Genomic DNA, 20,708 nt, shown 5'->3' on the forward strand with positions numbered 1-20,708 from the left:
ATTAACGGAAATTCAACCAATCCCCGTCAATTCTATGCAACTTTGCGTTTTTGTCCAATCACCGCAACTTTTACGCAACTGTGACCAATCATCAAAGTTTCCCGCTAGTTGAACCAATCACACCAGTCCCTGGTCAAAACCATGATGATGTCACCAAACTCACTTCCTGGTTTCTGGCGTTGAAGCACGTTGTGAAGCTGCAGACGTGTGACATGAACGTCTCACACTCACCAACACACACTGTGAAAGACGTGTGACGCTAGTTCCTCGATGTTTCAAACGAAAGCAGGGTTTGATAGTTTCACCTTTATACATGGATAAATTGATGAGGTGATTATAAAGATCAGCTCTACCTGTGATTAACACGGAGCTGTGAAGACTGGGTCACCACCTGCACCGACCTGGATTCATTGTCACTGCTACAAGTTGCTGCCAAATCAGGTGTTTTATGCAGCTAATTTGTGTCATGATCTCTCGATGTGTTGTGTTTCTCTCATTAATTATTCGGTTTAAATACTTTAAGGGAAAAAATAATATTTTCCAGGGTTGAAAATAAAAACTGAAAATCCTGAGAGTCTTTCAGCTGAAAAGTCCTGGAGTAAAACAATGAACGTGCTCGGCAGCTGACCTCTGACCTGTTTATGGAAAGGAGAAAACTTCCCTCTGGGATCAACATGTTACAGTAAATTTATATCTGTGTGGGGGCAGGGGTGGCGTTCTGCATGTAAACCTCCACCTGCTGTGTGTGTGTGTGTGTGTGTGTGTGTGTGTGTGTGCGTGTGTGTGTGTGTGTGTGCGTGTGTGTGTGTGTGTGTGTGTGTGCGTGTGCGTGTGTGTGTGTAGACCTGGAGGCCAAGGAGCGTGTGATCGAGGACATGCGCTTGGCTCTGACGGAGCAGGAGGAGACGCAGGAGGAGATGGAGAATGTCCTGGAGGAGAAACTCGACCTCGTGCAGGAACTCTCCGGTGGTGAGATCTGAAAACTCGGAGGAAGAACGTGGATTTAATTGTTTTTGATTTTGGGGTTCGGTCCATGCGCAGCTTAGTCTAATCCTCTTATCCCTGCGAACTGCAGAGAAACAACCGTGTTCACGAGAGGCAACAAAACATTTTAATTGGATGTCAGAGTCGGGTCATTCAGTCGACCTGTTGTTATCCAGAAACACTTGGTGTGAAATGATGACAGGAGACAATAAGACACCTCAAGATAACTTAACTTAAGCAGACCTTTATTTCACTGATAACAAAAGCAGAAAAACACTGAGAGGATGAAGAAACTCAGGCTCACAGCACTGACGACACCAGTTTCTTTCCCAAACACAAGGTTCATCTGTAAACAACAACATTTACCGTGTGAATACAGTTTTCAGTGTCTGTTCTCCCGTGTGAACATTTCAGAAGTGGAGAAATTGAAGGGGATGTTGTTACAGCAGGACCGTGGAAACAACACGCACCGTCCACTCGACAGCCAATCAGACGACCTCAAGCTGGCCAGACAGGAAGCCGCCCGAGCCCAGGAAAGCTTGAAGGTAACGACAGGGACTGTTTCCAGGTCTGGTTTCACTCCGACAGAATTATTGACGATGAATAGATAATTAGTGTGTATTGTATTGTGTACAGCTGTGTACAGACAAACACCAGGCCGAACGCAAAAAGTGGCTGGAGGAGAAGCTGTCCCTGATTGGTCAGGCTAAAGAGGCCGAGGACAAGAGGAACCAGGACATGAGGAAGTTTGCAGACGACAGAGAACGCTACAACCGGCAGCAGAGCCAGCTGGTAAGACGAGGACCATGAGACGCTGAACGTTAGCTGGAGCCTGTTAGCGTCCGTCTCAAAGCACCTGCAGCTAAAATAAAAAGTTCAGATTAGACCAATGAAAGTTTTTATTCCTCCGCCCGGCGACAGTTGGAGGCGGACATTTTGTTTTTAGCTCGTCCGTCCGTCTCATTCTCATGGACGCGATATCTCAGTAACGCCTTGATCGAACTTCTTCAAATTTGGCACAAACATTCACTGGGACTCAAGGATGAACTGATTAGATTTTTGTGGCTAAAGGTCAAAGGTCAAGGTCACGGTGACCTCAGAAGTCACCTTTTTTCCATTACTCGAGACTATGATATTCACACAGCAGTTAATATTTTCTCTGCCTCTGGATAAACAGGGACATAACCTGGAACTAGTGTGAGTGGCGGAGGAATATCCAACATATTTATTTTTATGTTTTGATGATGAGTGCAGCCTCACTGGTCTCCTATAGAGGATGTTCTTGTTTTTCAGTTACTTTTACTGCATCTTTCTCTCACTGACACATACACACTGTACCAAACTAGTATCTCCCCCCCGCAGACATGTTTCACCTGCATCTCCCTCTTTGTCAGGAGTCCCTGTCGTCCCAGCTGTCCGTGAAGGACGAGACCATGGAGAAGTGGAGGAAGGAGAGAGACACCCTGGTCGCAGCGTTGGAGGTCCAGCTCCAGAAACTTCTCTCCAGCCAAGCGGAGAAAGACAAACTCATCCAGGAGCTTCGGCAGAACAACACGAAGCCGCCACAAGAGGTCAGTGTCACAAAGAAGATACAGGCGGCGAGGTGGAAGAAGACGGTAAGAGAAGGGAGTTTAAGACACAAGTGACTGATTCAGAAAATCAATGCACAGGAATATATGTTCTTTGCAGTATTAGTGTCTCAGATAGTCAGTTCTTTGTCAAGTCCTCAGGCTTTTAATGGATTATTCGAGTAGATGCTCTTCATTATGAAACATCCGGGTGTGTTTCACCTCTCTGCACACTCCAGCTATTGATGTCAGAGCAGTCGCTTCCTGTCATTTGTCGAGGCGAAACACCTGCTGTGACATTATTGATCTGAGGTTTAGAGGGAGGTGAGACTCCACTGAAAGTTTGAACCTGCAGAGAGCGACGTGTCAACGGTTTTCTGCTCCATTTCCTTCAGGGCTGAGTCACCGGTTAGATGGGATTTACTGGGAGAGCAGAACCCAGGGAAACAGACAAAGATCAATAAGAATTTCTTCATGGTTTCTGTAATGTGACAGAGCAGAGGAGAGCTCCTGGCTTCAGACCGAGTCTTTCCTTCTCTGGTACATTGCAGGAGGATTCGTAGGTGAATCACCATCATTAACGTGGAGCCACGTCTCTGCTCCACATTATGTCACGTATCAGTATTTTTACACTTTGGTCTCTCACATGTCATCCTCACTGAGCGTTTGTGTGGTTTTTAAAATGACATCATTCCTGTCATTGTGAGCAGACGGCGTCGTCAGATAACTACAGAACAGACAGTGTGAAGGGCAGAGCTGCAGCGACTCACCAAACCAAACTGATGCCGGGCTCGGCGTCTGATACGGCTTTATTGATTTACAAACTCGTATCAGGGACAACATTTTGGAGAGAATTGCAGATAATTTTGTGTATCTGAAAAGCCACAGCAGGGCGACATCCAAACTGCAGACTAATCATACAAGGATTACTAGATTCATTGTTTTAAATCATTGATTCTTTTATTATTATCAACAAATAAAATTTAAATGAGGTGGTTGTCATGGTTTTTAAAATTCAACCTAAATACGAAGGATATTTTAGACAGCTGAGTTAAACTGTGTCGACATATACAGTATGTGTTGGATTACATTATGTAGAGAGTTGTTTCTTTTATTCTTTCTGTGGGAGAGCAGGATGTTAGAAACACGTTTTCTTCTTCTGTGTTTTATTTGAAGTGTTGATCCATCAGAAGATATAAAAACCATCTCAGTGTAGTTTCACATCTCCTCTCTCAGGCTTCTCTCTGCAGCTCTAGTAACAACAGGTCGGTGAGCCAATCAGAAGAGAGGAGGCTCTGAGCCTCTCTTCTGATTGGCTCACTGTTTTCTGAGTGATCCAATAAAAATATAGCAGATTTCAGGTAAAAACACTCAGAGAAACCAAATCCTGCAAGGTTTGGATGGTGGGTCCAGGTGGGCGGGGCTTGGTGACTGCTTTGTTGTGACATCACAAAGTTCCAGAAGTCCTGACGGCTGGTTTTAAGGCTCAGTTTCTGAATACAGGCTGTGTGCATTTCTCTGTGGACTGAGGCTTTGATACTTTCACAGTATTAATATAGAAGCTAGAGCTGATCTATAATCACACTACACATGGACACACACCTTTACACTGGAGGAGCTTTAATATAATCTACTTCTTAAGTAACAATTAGTATTTTGTCAATAGCAACAGGTATTGATAAACTATCAAAGATCAAAGTTGGTGCTGAATACACTGTGAGATTCTCAGTCGTCTTTGTGCAGATTTAATGAATTGTTTGTCAGTTTTGTTCTTTGAGGCAAATTTGTTATGAAAACCAAAAGAAGTGTGCAGGACTGTTTTATCAGCTGCATGAGATATAACAAGACAATTGCATCATCGCAGCATCTCAGGCAGGTGCAAACATTCATCACCCCTCCTCAGATGAAGATGGGAAACCCTTCATAGTCTGACGGTAACTGCAGTGGATCTGTTGTTTTGTTCATACGTTCCTGTCCAGTCAGTTAAACATGCATCACTCCCTGCCAACGCCACATGTGGCTCCAGGACGATGCTGGTGTCGAATCTAATGCATTTCATGTTTACAGACAGAGATGAGGGGGAAGGACCACGGTCGTGGTGCACTGGAAAAAATTCAATCGTGTTGCACACACAGTTTAATCTTCCCACAGGTTTCCACTGATTGTTTTGTCTCGTAGTCGTTTACTTGCCTGGAGATTTTGTTTGTGTCGACGCTCGTTCGAAATGTTTTCTTTCTTTCTTTCTTTGAGCCGGAGATTTGATTTATTTCCCTGTGTTTGTTTTTTCATTATGCATTAGCAGGTTTTACGGAATAACTGGTGCTTTGTGTTTAGTTCTGTGATATTCACAGAAAAGATGCAAATCACAATCGATGTTTGAAGCCATTTGTTTTTCATCACTCTCGGTTTCCTGTAAACCTTCAATTACACGTGTTTTAGTCTCATTTTATTTTGCATTGATGGTTTGAAGCAATAGATGGGTGTGGAGAAAATGTGAAAAAGTGTCCATGAACTTCCTGTTACAGTGTGCTGATGGCGGTGATGGCGGTGATGGCGTGGCGGAGCTGCAGGCTGCTCTGCGTGAGAGAGAGGCCGACATCCAGAGACTGAAGGAAGCGCTGAAGGCCTCCACATCCAGACAGGTGGACTCAGTCGCTCAGGTCGGTGTTAGAGGGAAACTCCACAGATAAGATCTTTGTAGTGTCAAATGACCTCCTCTGATTGATTGATTGATTGATTGATTGAAAGGTGGATGTTTAAAGGTTTTTGGTTTTTAACAGCAGCAGCGGTCGTCTTGGATTCCTGTCTCTAAGAATAGATTCCATTACTGATGTTTTCATCGAGGATCAAACCTGCAGGTTTAAATAAATCAGAATTCTTCTAATTTCTTTTCTATTTTAAGACTTCAGCTTAAATTCCTGCGTCTTTATGAAAACTGAGTGAGCTTCTCAAATCTCCTCTGCATCATAATGACTTTCTGTGTCGTCCATCGAAACGGTCACATGTTCCAAACGCTGTCAAAACGGTATTTTTAGTTTTATTTGAAGTTTCATACTTCAGCTCTAAGTCTAAGAATACGCAACTTTGTGGTCACTGTTTTGTCCCTGCAGCGTTTTTCTCTCCTTTTTATATTTAAATGTTTTATTACTGGTGTTTGTTTTTCATGTGTGTTCAGGTCAGGAGTGACGGGTCAGAGCGCACAGGGTGGAGATAAGAGCACGGGGAGGGAGCTGTTTGTTTTTGGTTGTTAGCTCAGGGTTTTACCTCCAATCCTCTGTTTCCATTTCTTTCTTTTTTAAAATCATTTTTGAGGTTTATTTAATCACAAAGTGAGAATGTGAATATAGTAGAGGAATGGAAATCATGGATTAGACTCAAATCACAGAATTGCACATCAGTGATACGGTAAATGTCCTTCCCTGCCGGGGCTTCACCCTTTTATTTATTCATAGATTTCCTCAGGTGTTCAGCATCTTCAAGGTGAGAAACACAGAGACAGCAGACCGCGGGAACTTTGATCCTTTTCTTTTACTTGAGAACATCTCAACAACAACAAAGATGACTCTTCTTTTGCTTTAACTTTTAAACTTATAAGATTAGGGCTCGACATTTTATCGAAATCACAATATCAAAATTACAGGAGCTGCAATTCTTGGATAAAGATCAAATGTGTCTCAACAGACCATAAATGAAGCGTTGTGCTGCTACAGAGAGCGTATCCTTCCATCAGGCAGATTGATGCAGGATGAAAGACCATTTAAATGATGCATAATAATATCCATAAAACATGTTGGTAAAGTTACTCGTGAAGATGATTTATATTATTTATTTCTATCACTTCCTACGACAGACGAGAAGCAACCGGAGCCCTGCTACACCGGGAGAGAAACCCCAGAGTGAAACCCTCAGCAGGAAGTCTGGAGGAAGGAGGGACACCAGAGCGTCGGTCAGCAGCCAGGTAAGTTCATGACATCTAACAAATACGGAGAAGAGAGGTGTGCAGGACACGTCATGAGTCCAGACAAAGAGTTTCTCCACATCGTTTTATTTGTCAGTCACAACAGGTATGAACATTATTCCTTTTAGATGTAGTTGGACGTAAGTGAAGTGGTCCTTAGTAACAAGTAAATCACCTGGTTTGCTTTAGTTTCTTCTTCTGCAGACAAACTCAATTAAACAATAAAGGCTGCAAGTCTTGATTTTTATTCTGCAGCATCCTGCACTCACCTGAACAAGACGCACAGGTACAGAAGCATGTTAGAGGTTGTGAGAGATGAGTGTGCAGTTGCCATCTTTTTTTTTTCAACTTTATGTTTATTGAGCAACATTTTCATACATATCACACATTTCAGATGTTACACAATCTCTTTTTCCCTTTTATATTTTGCTTTTAAAAAAGAAAAGGAAACAATAGCAGTAGTGAATAAAAACAACAAGATGTAAAATAAGCCATTCTTTTCTACAAACAGCCAGTTCGTGTTTAGAATCTGTTTGGTTACCCAATAAAAGACAAACAAAAAACAAACAAAAAGACCACAATTAAGTGAACAAGCCCGACGGGCTATAAAAGATAGTATACACACCAAAGTTAACATAGGACAACAGCAGCCGCGGATTCCCATCTAATCTCCAGCGAATCACCTGACATGCAAATTGATAAGATATAGGTTTTTCCTTTTCTTTTTTTCCCCCACACTTGCTCATCACCAATCGTCCCCCACCACTTCCAACCAAGGCGCCCATCGGTCTGTAAATTGTGCATTTTGTAATCTCAACATATATGTTATCTTTTCCATTATAAAAATTCTTTTAACTACTGTCTGAAATGTGAGTAATGTTGGAGGGTCTTTTTTAAGCCAGTTCAGGGTTATTGCCTTCTTGGCTGCTGCAAACAATATATGCAGCAGGTATATCTTTTTCCTACTCAACCCTGCTTCAGGGATGACCCCAAGGATGGTCAGTAGTGGGTCCCTGGGTAGAGAAAAAACAAATACTTTGTCCAATAGGTCTAATATCTCACACCAAAAGTTGTCCAATAGGGGGCATTTCCAAAATATATGTGTGTGGTCTGCAGACACCTCCCCACACTCTCTCCAACATTCACTTGTTCGATTGGGGTCTATTTTGGCCAAGATTCGAGGGCTTCTGAAGAATCTATGGACTATTTTCCACTGGAACTCTCTCCATAGGTTTGCGTTAGTGACTTTGTGCATTTCTGATGCAATATTATCCCAAACCTCCTCCCTTATTTCTGTTTCGAGCTCTGCTTCCCATTTTTGTTTGATGTGTAGGGTGTTTTCTTGTTTCATGGCAGATAGTATTCGGTATAAATTAGATATTGGTCTCCCTATGTACTTTCCATTTTGAATTTTTGTCAGGTATTGCTCAATAGGTGAGTCCGATTTTTTTATGCGGTTCCAGTCTGGGTGCTTAAACAAATAACTTCTTATCTGAAGATACCTATAGAAATCCGATCTTGGCAGGCCGAATTCATTCATCAACTGTTCAAATGTCTTCAATTCCTGATCCTCAATGAGTTGGTGGATGTAGTTAAGGTTTAGATGTCCCCATCTTTTGTATCCTGCATCTAATTTTAGAGGTATAAAACCCTTTAAATGAGCCACACCCGACAAGACTGACATATCACAAGGGAGGCCAAAATTCTTCTGCACCTCTCTCCATGCTGCCAGAGTAGTTTTTGACCATCTACCCAGAGTCTCTTCTAGGGATTTATTTTCAGTGAATGGAACCTTAGATAAAGGTGTTAGAGTGCAGAGTGACTTCTCAATTTCCAACCACCTTGTGTCCGTCTTATCTGAAATCCAAATTATCAAAGCCCTTAGCTGGCAGGCCAACCAATAATGTCTAAGGTGAGGGAGTCCCCACCCTCCATGTTGTTTAGATAACTGCAGAGTTTTGTATCTTACCCGAGGGCGCCTTCCCTGCCAGATAAATCTGGAGATGAGGCGGTCTAAAATTGTGAACATGTTTTTTGGTGGTGCGAGGGGCAGCGTCTGAAAAAGAAACAACAACCTAGGAAGCACATTCATCCTAATACTCTCTATTCTGCCTGAGATAGTGAGGGGCAGCACAGCCCATCTGTTAAGATCAACGGATATCTTGTCAATTAATTTATTGTAGTTTGCCCTATATAACTTATCCAAGTTTTGTGTTATAGTGGTTCCCAGATAGGAAATACCATCCTTTGGCCATTTGAATGAAAATGCTGCTTTCATCTGGTGTGTGACAAGCGAGTTCAGGGCCAAGGCTTCGGTTTTATTAACATTGACTTTATATCCTGAGAGGGCTCCAAATTTGGCAAAGCAGTCCATCAGCTTTGGAACTGAATTTAGGGGCTCTGATAAATAAACTAAAATGTCATCCGCATATAGCGAGATCTTGTGAATTTTGTCTCCAATTTCTATTCCATTAATATTTACGTCCTCTCGTATCATCTGTGCCAGTGGTTCAATGCTTAACGCAAAAAGGAGTGGCGATAGCGGACACCCCTGGCGTGTCCCTCTACCTAAATCAAAAGATTGGGATATATGTCCATTGACTCTGACCATACTCCGGGGGGCAGCATATAACAGCTGGATCCATCTATTAAAGTTTGGGCCAAATCCGAATCTGTCCAAGGTTTTAAGCAAAAACGGCCAGGATACGCGGTCAAATGCCTTTTCAGCGTCGACCGCCAATGCCATGCAGGGGAATGGATAGTTATTACTATGCTCCATAACATTAAGTAGTCGGCGAACGTTATCTGGCAAGTACCGGCCGGCTATAAAGCCCGTCTGGTCCGGGTGTATTACAGTGGTGATGACCGATTCGACTCGCTTAGCCAGTATAGACGTCAGCAATTTGCAGTCTGTATTTAAGAGCGCAATCGGCCTGTAGGAGGCGCAGTCGCAGTTGCCATCTTGCTCAGCAACAGTTACACAGGTGTGGATACTTTTGTTGTCGTGGCGACTGACCTCCTGACCTTGTAGCAAACAGACAGACCGGTCGGTATCATCACACCTAGACAGAATTCTGACCCGAGTGACCAGGAAGTGACCCTTAACCTCAAACTCCCGTCTGGTCGCGGCAGGGCTCAGCTGGCTGTCCGTCAGTCCTCGACTCCTCTGAGATCTCCACGGAAAACGGGAGGACGAGCCGCTTCCCCCGGCCGGAGCTGGAGATCTCCTTCAGCCCTCTGCAGCCCAACCGCATGGCGCTGCGGCGGCAGGGAGAGGAGAGCGCCGTCACCGTCAAAATCACCCGCTCGGCGCGCAAGAGGAAGAGCGGAGAGATGGAGAAGGTAAGAACCAATCAGACAAAGGCAGCTTGTCCACACACTCACCAGGTGTTGAAACAGATTTCACTGAAAATAATTAATTAGCAAATTCATCAGTTTTGATTCGATCCTGTCTTTTCTTTTAGTGGACTTTTGTTGTACACACACACACACACACACACACACACACACACACACACACATATATATATATATATGTGTGTGTGTGTGTGTGTGTGTGTGTGTCCAAAGAAAGCTGCATGTGAAAACTTCCTGTGTGCAACATGTTCGCCTCTAGCTTTTCTAAAGAAGAGCTCAGACATCGGGGCAACACTGCTGGAGCAGGGTTGTTGTTATGGCGTCTCACTCGTACATCAGTATGAAGGGCAGGTAGTGCAGTGGGATTGTCACACACCGTAGGAGACTCGTGTCATGTACGTTTGTTTTCATATTCAGTGGTTGGGTTCAGAATTGAGGTCACGATTTTCTCCCATGATACTTAGGGGCACGTTTGTTTCTAACAGAAGGACGCACTGGTTTTGTTTTCGCAGACAGTTTCCTGGCCTTGTTGTTGTAATCCCCGCCTTAGGTTTTTCTTGCAAAGTAACGAAGGAGCTTTTTGACCGTCACATGATCATCGTCGTGTTCGCCTCTGGTCTCAGACTGTCGACTGTGTTTTTCGTGGTGCAGGTGTTTTTGTCGATCTCTGCTCTTCACCGTCTCTGGGTTCCAGGAGATTAGGGACAGATACAGAAACCCGGCATCAAACGGGCCCCGAGATACGTTTCCATAAGCTCCGGCGTCATGTTGTGAGAAAATGAACAATGTTTTTCTTCTTACTAAATGACAAAAATCACCGGTGAGAGAACCGTTAAAGTACCGGGTCGATAAGTTGTCGGGTGTCATTAGTTGATGCAGCTTGAGTTTTGATGCAGTGGATCTCCTCACTGAAACAAACATGGCAGAACTGTTGTCTGTCATGTCATCACATAGAACCGAACTGAAAAAAAACCCATTTGTGTTTCTGGTCAGTTTTTCCTCGTTAAACAGCAGAGAAACATTTCAGGATTTATCTTTTAATTTGTCACGAATCTCAACGACCTCCGGTGTAAGAGCCAGAAGATAAACAAAGGCTGTGTGTGATTATTATAAGTAACAGGGTCAACAAGCCGGGTCAACAAGCCGGTCCCATCTGCGCCTCTTAGAAACGGATCACAGAGTTTCCGCCCGTGAGCTCGTTCATACGTCCGACGTGCTCTGAAACCAAAGTCTCGTCACATTGTCCTGAAAACGAATCCCAGAACGACGAGGCTCCACGGAGTCGACACCAGACTCAGAGACTCGAGTAGAAAAGTGAAGCTGCGCTGGAGGGTGAAAAGGTCAAAGGTCTCTCCGGAATTCGGAGCTGCACTTCTGTTGGTTTGTTTGTTTGGACTAATGCAAGAGAAGAAGAAGAAGTGGGCTGATGCCTCTGTTACATTTGGCTCTTGAAGGTGCGACACGTGTGAATGCTGATTCCAGCTCATGTATTTACATTAACAAGCATGTTCACATACACACGGTGAATGGAAAGAAGGAACACACGTGCGTTATTGTGGAACACACACTCCGGTTAATTAGCACTTAAAGACCAATGCAGTTGTAACTTAATTATACTGCATACATTAATTATTGTTTCATGCGTATCTGCCCGGCCTGCAGAGGTAAAAACACTCATCAAATATAAAGATAAAAACAATGCACGTCATTCCCATAATCTAATCTTCACGCCTTCATGTCTGCAACAAGATCTGTTAATTATTGGTAAAAATATACAGCGCAATTAAAACTGGGAGAAGAAAAATTAACATAAAGACTATTGGAGTCGTTCATCTTGTCGAAGTCAGCTGATTATTAGATTCAACAAAATGAAGCAGTCATTGACAAAACACCTTAACTTAAGATTAGTCTTCTCCCTGTGGTTAGTACTTCAGTCGTAAACTTAACGAATCACCTGAGACCTTAACCACCAAAGTAAGGGAGAAAAACTAGAGGAACCTCTGACTCTGTCTCAACCGCAACACGACTGAGTTCATGGTGATCAATGAAGAAAACAAACTCATCCTAAAAAGATTGTTCAAAGACCTTAGAGACACTAGAGACACCTTCAACGACGAGGAATTGATTTTACATCTCTTTGAATTCATCTCATTAAACCAACGGTTTAAACCTACCTACTCTCCGCAGCTTCATGATTCCTCACACGTGCTAATGGCAGCAAATCAACAAATCAATCTCCATGGAAACAGACCCTTTTTAAGGGACAAGAACATTTCAGGGTTTTGTTAAATCATTTCATAAAAAGATTAATGATTAATTCATTAAATTACCATAAATAGAATATTATATGTGATCTCCATCAAATCACAAACCTTACGTGATCTATTTTCACTCCTGAATATTTACCAACCTCAACAGGTAGAGGAAGAAACAATAATAAACAAGATGTAAGATGAATTCAAGGCAGCATTTGTGTTTAATGTGCATAAACAGCACGTCCTTAATTTAGATTTTGACTGTATAGCTTCAAGCTTTTGTTGTTCAACCTTGTGTAAACACCATAACAACATCCCCATGCATGTCCCCAGCACATATGGGCGAGAGAAGACAATCTCATTAATCATAAAAACCCTTTACAAGGAGAAACACACACACTCCCACTTTATTAATGACACACACACACACACACACCAGAGAGCACATTCAACAGAGCCCCCGCTCAGAGAAACACAAGGTCGGGTTCAGTGCAACTGTCACATCACTGCACTGCTGCAAAGGTTAACAGCGGTTACAGCTTCTCTTTCTCCCTCTCTGGCAAACAGCTTGAAAACACGTCACGTTCTACGGTTTGAACAGATGCCAAAAATAAAACTAATTTGTGCTGACAGATGTAAAGTACAAGCAACAATCATTTTACACTTTAAATTCTCAAATATGAAAAACAACGAATCAAGCAGCAGGTGAGGCAGATAAAGAACTTTCATTTTGTTCTTTATATTCTTTATATTGTAAATAATCGGTGAAGTTTCCATCTCCAAATATCTAAATATATTTATAAAGCATTCTCGCTGACACAGTCACGTCGTCATTATTGTAATGACAGTTTTGGCGTCTTGTTGCTTCGCCTTGTAAACACTGAATCTCCCTTGTTTCCACATAATCCCAAGTGATGTCCTCTGAGTGCTGAGGCATAAAAACACCTTATGCCAGTAATTCCCACTTCCCCGTGCTCAGTGTTTTAAGTTCACAGCTGATAAGAGGGAAGTAGGCGATTTCGTGCACGGCGTGTCATAATAACGAACTGATGATGTAACGATAACATCAGAAGGACGGTGACTTGCTTGATATGAAAGTCACGGTTTGCGACTTGATAAACGCTGCAATGTGCAGAACAGTTTTGTTTTGGCCTGTTGGATTTCACGGCAGCTTTTCCTAAAAATTGTGATCAAAGTTGCCTTTTCTTATTTGATCTTAGATGGTATTTTTGCAATGAAACTGCGGGAGAAAAATCTTCATTAAAAACAATAATAAATGTAGATAAATATCGATCTATGATGGGACTGTAGTAATTTAGGTTCATGTGGGGAATAAAAGCAGCGGAGCGTCGTTCCAGCAGCTCGACACCTGTGGTTCTTCCCGTGTTGCAGCGCTACAGAACAATTTCACTCTGCTTTGGTGCAGAACATCTGGGAATTGCTTGACACTGTGTTTAACAGTGATGTTTGTTGGTGAATGTGAGTCTTTCATGTGGCAGAACTCACAGCGTTTGGTTTAATTTGCGTTAATCATTGCGATCGCTGAACAGTGTAATGAACATGTAAAATCCCAACAAGGGACAGCAGCTGAAAATTAGCAATAGCTTTAAACTGTCTGTGCAACACGTCATGCTTTGTATTGGAACTAAGTCAAATTGCATCGTTCCTATTAAATAAACTAAACCACCAGTATTGTAGATAAACATGCAAAAGTGCATGTTTCTAATTAAACTGTCATTTGCCATTTAAACATCCCACTGTACCATGTCACGCTGAATACAGCTGTATCTACCCTCTTTCTGTCTTTGAATCCAACGTTTTTATAATATTCACCTTGAATCCAAGTGTTTAAATTAACCAACAACATTTTACATTCAAATTAACCCATCGTGGAGTTATGTACGTCTCATATCTTGTTTTGTTGAGAGTGTATAAACGTATAAACTCATTACTATACGAGCATATTCCTGTTGTCACATGCAGTTTTGTCGTGTTGCTCAATAACAGTATTCGCTCCCACCTTTTTTGGGGTGTTGATGGTGCAGGTTGGCAGATCTGCGTCAGTCTGACAGCTCTGCTCAGACACTTGTCGCTCGTACTTTGACAGCGAATTTCACACCTTCAGTCACAACAACAAGCTTCCCTGAATAACTGACGCCAAAGGGAAGGGTATGAACGCTGCGCAGAATTATTCTGGTAAACATCAAACATCAAGGAAGAAGAAAGTGTCACACGTGTCATCACGTTTAACCCTCTGTTAAATACAGATGTTGTTTAAGGAGATTTAGTTTTTACGTGTTGGAAAAGATAATGGAGGTCATGCCAGGTGATGTCACCGACTCCACAAGTAAAGGGCTGTTGCTGTCAGACTTTCCCTCCACAGCAGAGGGTGAAATCTGAAGCCTTTAAAGGAGGTTCAGGGTAGAAGAGACACAAGCCGTCAGTTTAGGGGCAAATAACGCTGCATTTCGTTGAAAGAAAGCAACAATATTAAAGTGAAACAGTGAAAGACCTCGACACCTAATGTTGCCTTGGTATTTTACAAACTGAAAATAATAGACAGTGTAATTACTGCCTTTATGTAAATGTTCTGGAGACCCCGTTTTCCCAGATGCATCTGAACGCTGCAGTCGTGTTCGTTCCACGGAAAGCCGACCTTGCTGAATTAAAGATGGAGTTCATCTGGGGATGACACCAGGAAGCTACTTAGAAGCTGAATGCATCAACTTTGTGACGCAGCAACTTAAAACGTTGTTCGCAGAAGTGTTTTTGATGAACAGTTGAGGTAAAGGTGAATTTAGCACAACTAGTGCTGAGATAAAACCAGTGTTCCCAACACTAAGACCTAAGACAAGCTGCCGCACAAAAACTAAAATCTGCAAAAGCTTGATTTAAATCGTCAATCTTTAAACCGATGTGACGATCTGGGACACTTCAGTCAACATTTATGAAGACGAACGCTCCTCTTTAGGAAGATGGAGATAGATGTACACATATTCCTGGATATGAAATGACGACAGTTATATAAAAAATCTTTTGCATTTTTTTTCTTTCTCTCCTTCTTGAACACTTTGTTCTCTAATTAGTGCGTCTGTTAATGCTGCTGCAATGACCCAGTTTCCACTTGAAAACAAAGAGGTCAACGATATGTGAATCTAAAAGGATGATGCAGTGGGCTCGAACTCATCAATCACCCAGAGGAGTTCTGAACAACAGGAGAGAGAGGAGGAGAAGAAGGTGCAAAGAAAACAAAAAGGTTTAAAGGTCGAGTTTCAAACCAAGTGAGAAAACAGCCAAAATAAAGTGCAGGAAAAAGAGTGCGGAGGGAGGAGGTGGCAGCGCAGATGGAATAAATCGAGAGAGATGGGTTGAGGGTTAGAGTGGAGATGAAAGAGGAAGACGGTGAATTGTGAAGGGCAGATGGAGGAAGACGGCAGCGAAGTGGAGAAGAGGTTTGGACAGAAAGAGGAGAAAGGGGGAGATAAAAGTGGCAGTTAAAGCAGAGCTATGGGGGGAGTGGAGGGAAATTAGATGGCAAGATGAAAGGGGAGGGATTGTGGGTAGGAGCAGAGAGAAGAAAAACCAGTGGAGGAGGGAAAAGAGAGCAGAGGAAGCTGACACTGCGGTGACAGAGTAAAGTCTAACTGCACAGCCGGTTTTAATGTACACATCCATTAACATGACGTCGGCTGCAGCACACACACTTTGAAATGAAAACGTGTGTACTTACTGTCAGGAAACATTACAGCCTGTAATTATCAACCCGGTGCAACGTGTTGCTGAAACAGACACAGGGTCTCATGCACTAATTAACCCGACCGCCATGACGACACCTTAACTTACTGCTGACACGCCACTACATGTATATCATACTTATAACTGCTGTTATACTGGCTGTTGGCGTCACTGCATGTGTAACCCACACAGTATAAAGTCACACAGCTCAGTGAGATGCACCGTCCCCACTGACGGAGCATGTAATGGATCTAATCCAGGCTTTCCACTTCCATCACCAGAGTTTTACCGACTGCGTCAGTCGCCGTCACTGAGGCCCGCTGGAGAAATAACAGCGTGGAAATAACTGCTAAATATACTAGCGACAAGACGAAAAGGCCACGAAGGGAAGGTCAGTGTTTGTGGTGGAGCATTTTAACAGAATAAAAATCACCTCCTAAAGTCAAGAGTACTCTGGAGGAAGAGTGAGTGTTTGTGATTTAGGAAAAACAGACGCTCGTGGCTTCAGAATGGCGTTTTTAAAGACTCGAGTGACTCGGTGTGACGTGAATGGATCCGTCGTCCTGATGAGTAACTGAAGTGTGAGCACATGAAGTCAGTGATGAACATTTAGCATAAAAGAGAGAGTTGAAGATTAGATCCATCACAAACAAACGTGTCTCCAAATGAAACATAATGTGACTTTCTACCTGCTGGATATGTAAATAATCTGTTTTTAACTCGTTCACTGAAACAACTTAAAGGCAGCGGCTCCTTGCAGTTGTAAGATTTGCAGATGTGAACGTGACGTCACAGAATCTGAACACTACTAATAGGAACTACTAATATACCTGGTTTATGTTTTTATCAGTTTCCCTCACTGATCGATTTCCGCCCGGACACTAAGAAAGAAGAAAACAGTAAAAACAGTAAAAGAAGAAGTGAGTGACGCTGCGTTCAGAAGCAGCTGGATGCGACGTGACGTCTGCAGCGCTGTATGTTATTAATGTCATCACTAAAGACTCCGTCATGGAGAGAGCTAACAAAAACTTTAACTGATCAAAGTTTTCATATTGACATTTAAAGTGTATTGATTGATTTTCAAATCATCATGTTTTGAGTGACGTGAAAAAAAAAATTCCACCTTAACGACGGAGAATTAAATCGTTAATTAGTAAAGATGAAAAGACAGAAAACGTCCTTTCACCGATCAATCACTCCTCTGGCTTTTCTTCTTTACCCTGGTTTTGAATCGAGAATTGATTTTGAATCAAATCCTGATCCCACGGATCGAAATCGAATCATGAGGCCGAAGAACTTTTCTTCAAAATAAAAGTTCCATATTTTTATTAGTTGTTTTGAAAGTGGGAGTCGGTGTAGAAGCCATCGAGTGTTTATTGCCTCGAGCTGCTCACGGTCGATGTTGCTGCTGGGCGAGAGACATTCGGTTTGTTTGACAGAAGGTGTTTTAGATCATATGAAATATCTCCCTGTCATCTCTCTCTCTCTCTCTCTCTCTCTCTCTCTCTCTCTCTCTCTCTCTCTCTCTCTCTCTCTCTCTCTCTCTCTCTGTCTCTCACTCTCTCTCTGTCTCTGTCTCTCTGTCTCTCTCTGTCTCTCTCTGTCTCTCCCTCTCTCTCTCTCCTCTCTCTCTCTCTCTCTCTCTCTTCTCTCTCTCTCTCTCTCTCTGTCTCTCACTCTCTCTCTGTCTCTGTCTCTCTCTCTCTCTCTGTCTCTCTCTGTCTCTCACTCTCTCTCTGTCTCTGTCTCTCTGTCTCTCTCTGTCTCTCCCTCTCTCTCTCTCCCTCTCTCTGTCTCTCTCTCTCTTTCACTCTCTCACTCTCTCTATCTCTCTCTTTCTCTCTCTCTCTGTCTCTCTCTCTCTCTGTCTCTGTCTCTCTCTCTTTCACTATCTCTCTCTCTCTGTCTCTCTCTGTCTGTTTCTCTGTCTCTGTCTCTCACTCTCTCCCTCTCTCTCTGTCTCTCTGTCTCTCTCTCTCTCCCTCTCTCTCTGTCTCTCCCTCTCTCTCTCTGTCTCTCTCCCTCTCTCTCTCCCTCTCTCTCTCTCTCTCTCTCTCTGTGTGAGTCCGACTGTCGGCGGGATCGTGGCCTCGCCCGGCACAGAGCGGGTTCACCGCTGATGAATGGGACAACACTTGATGGAGGCGCACAGAGGTCAGGGAGAGAGAGAGCGTCACAGATCCTCAGAGTGCAGATTTGCATTTTCCAGGTCAAATGAAAACAAGAAGCGTCCGTCGCGCTCAGTGTCATTAATTAGATTCAGTAATTAGATGGAGCGGGGGAGTTTGTGTTCTGCTGTGGTTGTGACGCGTCGACACAAAGAGGAAAGTGACTGAGGAGATGATACAGCATTAAAACAAAGCTCTTATGTTCTTATGGAGCTTCAGAGGGTTTTATTTGCTGCTGCATCAGTGACTCTTGATGGATTATCTCAGTGGAACCTTTTGTTTTTAGTCTGTTCTCTGCGTTTGAGAAAAGCTGCAGATTGATTTACTTTTACATGTGAAGAGACGACGGCTCTTAGTGTGGACGTGTTGAACTGTTGACTCGCGTGTTGTAACAGACTGCAGAGTAAGGTCTACATCACATCTGCTGATTGGCTGTCGTCACTGAGGGGGCGGTCCCAGGGAGTCCGAATGCGGGTGGTTCAGTGGGTGATAGTGGACGTACCGACGATGTAGAGTCACAGTTTCCTCCTCACCGTGGAAACAGAAACACATTATAGTTTCAGACTGGTGGATCAGGGCTTACTGCTTTTTAATTGGCTTGTGGAGATTCATGAGGTATAAATGGAAACGCAGACAAAACTTGTTAGAGCAAATTCATTGTTAATTTAAAAGAAAATGCAGCCTGAACCTTTAACCTCCTGATATTTATTTCAGGCTTTAGTTCACATTATATCGTAAAGTGCTGCTTTCGTTGTGTCCACCCCAAGGGAACAACATTAAAATTACCTTAACGCCACGGAACAGAATTATGAGCCGATTGTCAGTGAATGTTCTTAACTGCAGCACTTTTCAGGACAAATAAGCCACATTATAATAAGCTCCAGCACAACTGGAGCATAACTAAAAAAAGATTTGTGGCCTGGAGACACAGACACTTAAGGCTCCTGGACTCTGCAGTAAATCTTTAGCGACACTTCCACTGCCTCCTTTATTCTCATATCCGTGTTCTGTAGCGGCAGGGTGTACGCAGTGACCAACAGGGATGTAAATAAACATATTAACGTCTTCCCCCTGTGAACAACAAAATGTAGTCTGCATCTGAAAACACACACTAGATTCTGAATCTGTGGGTTTTGAACGTGACACTTGAACGCAGCAGGACTCGTGGGACAGTCGGACGCCAGCGGAGCTTGAGGAAATGACTCTACCCCACGTTGGCACCAGTGGCACTTCATATCAAATCCCATCAGAAGCCTGAACTCTATAAACTTTTAATGCTCTCTTTTTAAAATGAGATGAAACATTGAACCATGTCTCACTATCCATCTGTGACGCACGAGTTTTCACTTATGTATGTGCAGTATATTTTCATTCCCTTCTCTTCTCCATGTTTCTGTGGACACACGACCCACATGTACTGAGACGCAGGCAGCTGAAACTCATGGATCATTTATGGTTTCTGGTCAAACCCGTTCAATCGAAACACGAAAGACTTAAAGTATCAGATCAAGGGAGGAGGGATTATTCTCTTTCTTGTCTGTTTTTACATGAGAAGACTAACAGCACTGTGATATTTATCTGTTCAAGCCAGTAGGCAGTTAGCGTAGCATAGCATTAAGAGTGGAGGCCAGGTGCACACTAGTTTGTTTTAGTTTTAAAACTCATCTCTTTGGATACGTTTACTTCTGGTGAGACTTTTGGAAACGCTACTCCACCTGTTTTATTCTGAAAACTCTGGGCTTGTGTTTTATTTTGGAAACTCTGGGCTTGTGTTTTATTCTGAAAACTCTGGGCTTGTGTTTTATTCTGAAAACTCTGGGCTTGTGTTTTATTCTGAAAACTCTGGGCTTGTGTTTTATTCTGAAAACTCTGGGCTTGTGTTGTAGTCTGGACGGACAGAAACTGAGGCCTTTGGAAACGATGACATCACACCCACTGCTGTTCCTCATTTGTAGTATTTTGTGGAACTAATAAACTGCAGAATAGACGATCTACTTCCTGTTTACACCGGCTCGCACATGCCCAGTGTAGGTGAATGGTCGTGTGTGTTTTCAAGTGTGATAGTGATGAAAGCGTATCGGTGTGGACGCAGCCTCAGATCACTGATAAACACGATGCGTTTGTTTGAACTGTGCATTAAAAAGATGGAGATAACGAGATAATTGTGACGATAAGTCGCCGTTTAAGAACATCGATGGTTTCACTTCTTCTGCTGTAAAATGTCCTGAAAGCGAGTAATTAATGTAAAACTGTAAAACACTCCGACAGTGAATTATTAATGTTAATTAACCAAGTTGTTTCTTTTCTAAAGTGTCACATCTTCAGGAGGAGCAAACGACGAACCAAACAGGAGGTACCGCTTCTTCTTCTTCTTCTTTTTACTAAACCGCAGCATGTTTTCATCCATCCAACCAGCAGACAAACAAACCTTCCTCCTCACATTCCTCATCATCATTCACCACATTAGTGTAGTTCTCCCTTCTGGACCATCGTACTCATCGTGAGCGAGTGACACCGCTCGGTCCAGAACCTTAAAGAGATTCAGCGTGGCGGCGACCAGAGAGGCGTCCTGCCGACCTGATGAGGAAGTGATGGACGGAGACGCTGGGTTGTTTTCAGCTCCAGTGTCTCGACAGTAGAAGCAGGAATGAATGAATGAATGAATGAGTGACGGTGACGACGA

General features: G+C 43.0%; 1 protein-coding gene across 1 annotated transcript in view; it reads left to right on the top strand.

Annotated features, from left to right (window-relative positions):
* The window catches only part of LOC130181458 (kinesin-like protein KIF20B), a 38,900-nt gene that overhangs the window by 9,990 nt on the left and 8,202 nt on the right, over nt 1-20,708 (top strand). Inside the window, exons 19-25 of the mRNA XM_056395694.1 lie at nt 844-969; nt 1,399-1,529; nt 1,621-1,776; nt 2,379-2,555; nt 5,078-5,212; nt 6,403-6,510; nt 9,643-9,852. Coding sequence (XP_056251669.1) covers nt 844-969; nt 1,399-1,529; nt 1,621-1,776; nt 2,379-2,555; nt 5,078-5,212; nt 6,403-6,510; nt 9,643-9,852 — 1,043 coding nt within the window. The remainder of the gene's footprint in view (nt 1-843; nt 970-1,398; nt 1,530-1,620; nt 1,777-2,378; nt 2,556-5,077; nt 5,213-6,402; nt 6,511-9,642; nt 9,853-20,708) is intronic.

This window comes from Seriola aureovittata, chromosome 14 (genome assembly GCF_021018895.1).
Source record: "Seriola aureovittata isolate HTS-2021-v1 ecotype China chromosome 14, ASM2101889v1, whole genome shotgun sequence".
Lineage (NCBI taxonomy): Eukaryota > Metazoa > Chordata > Actinopteri > Carangiformes > Carangidae > Seriola > Seriola aureovittata.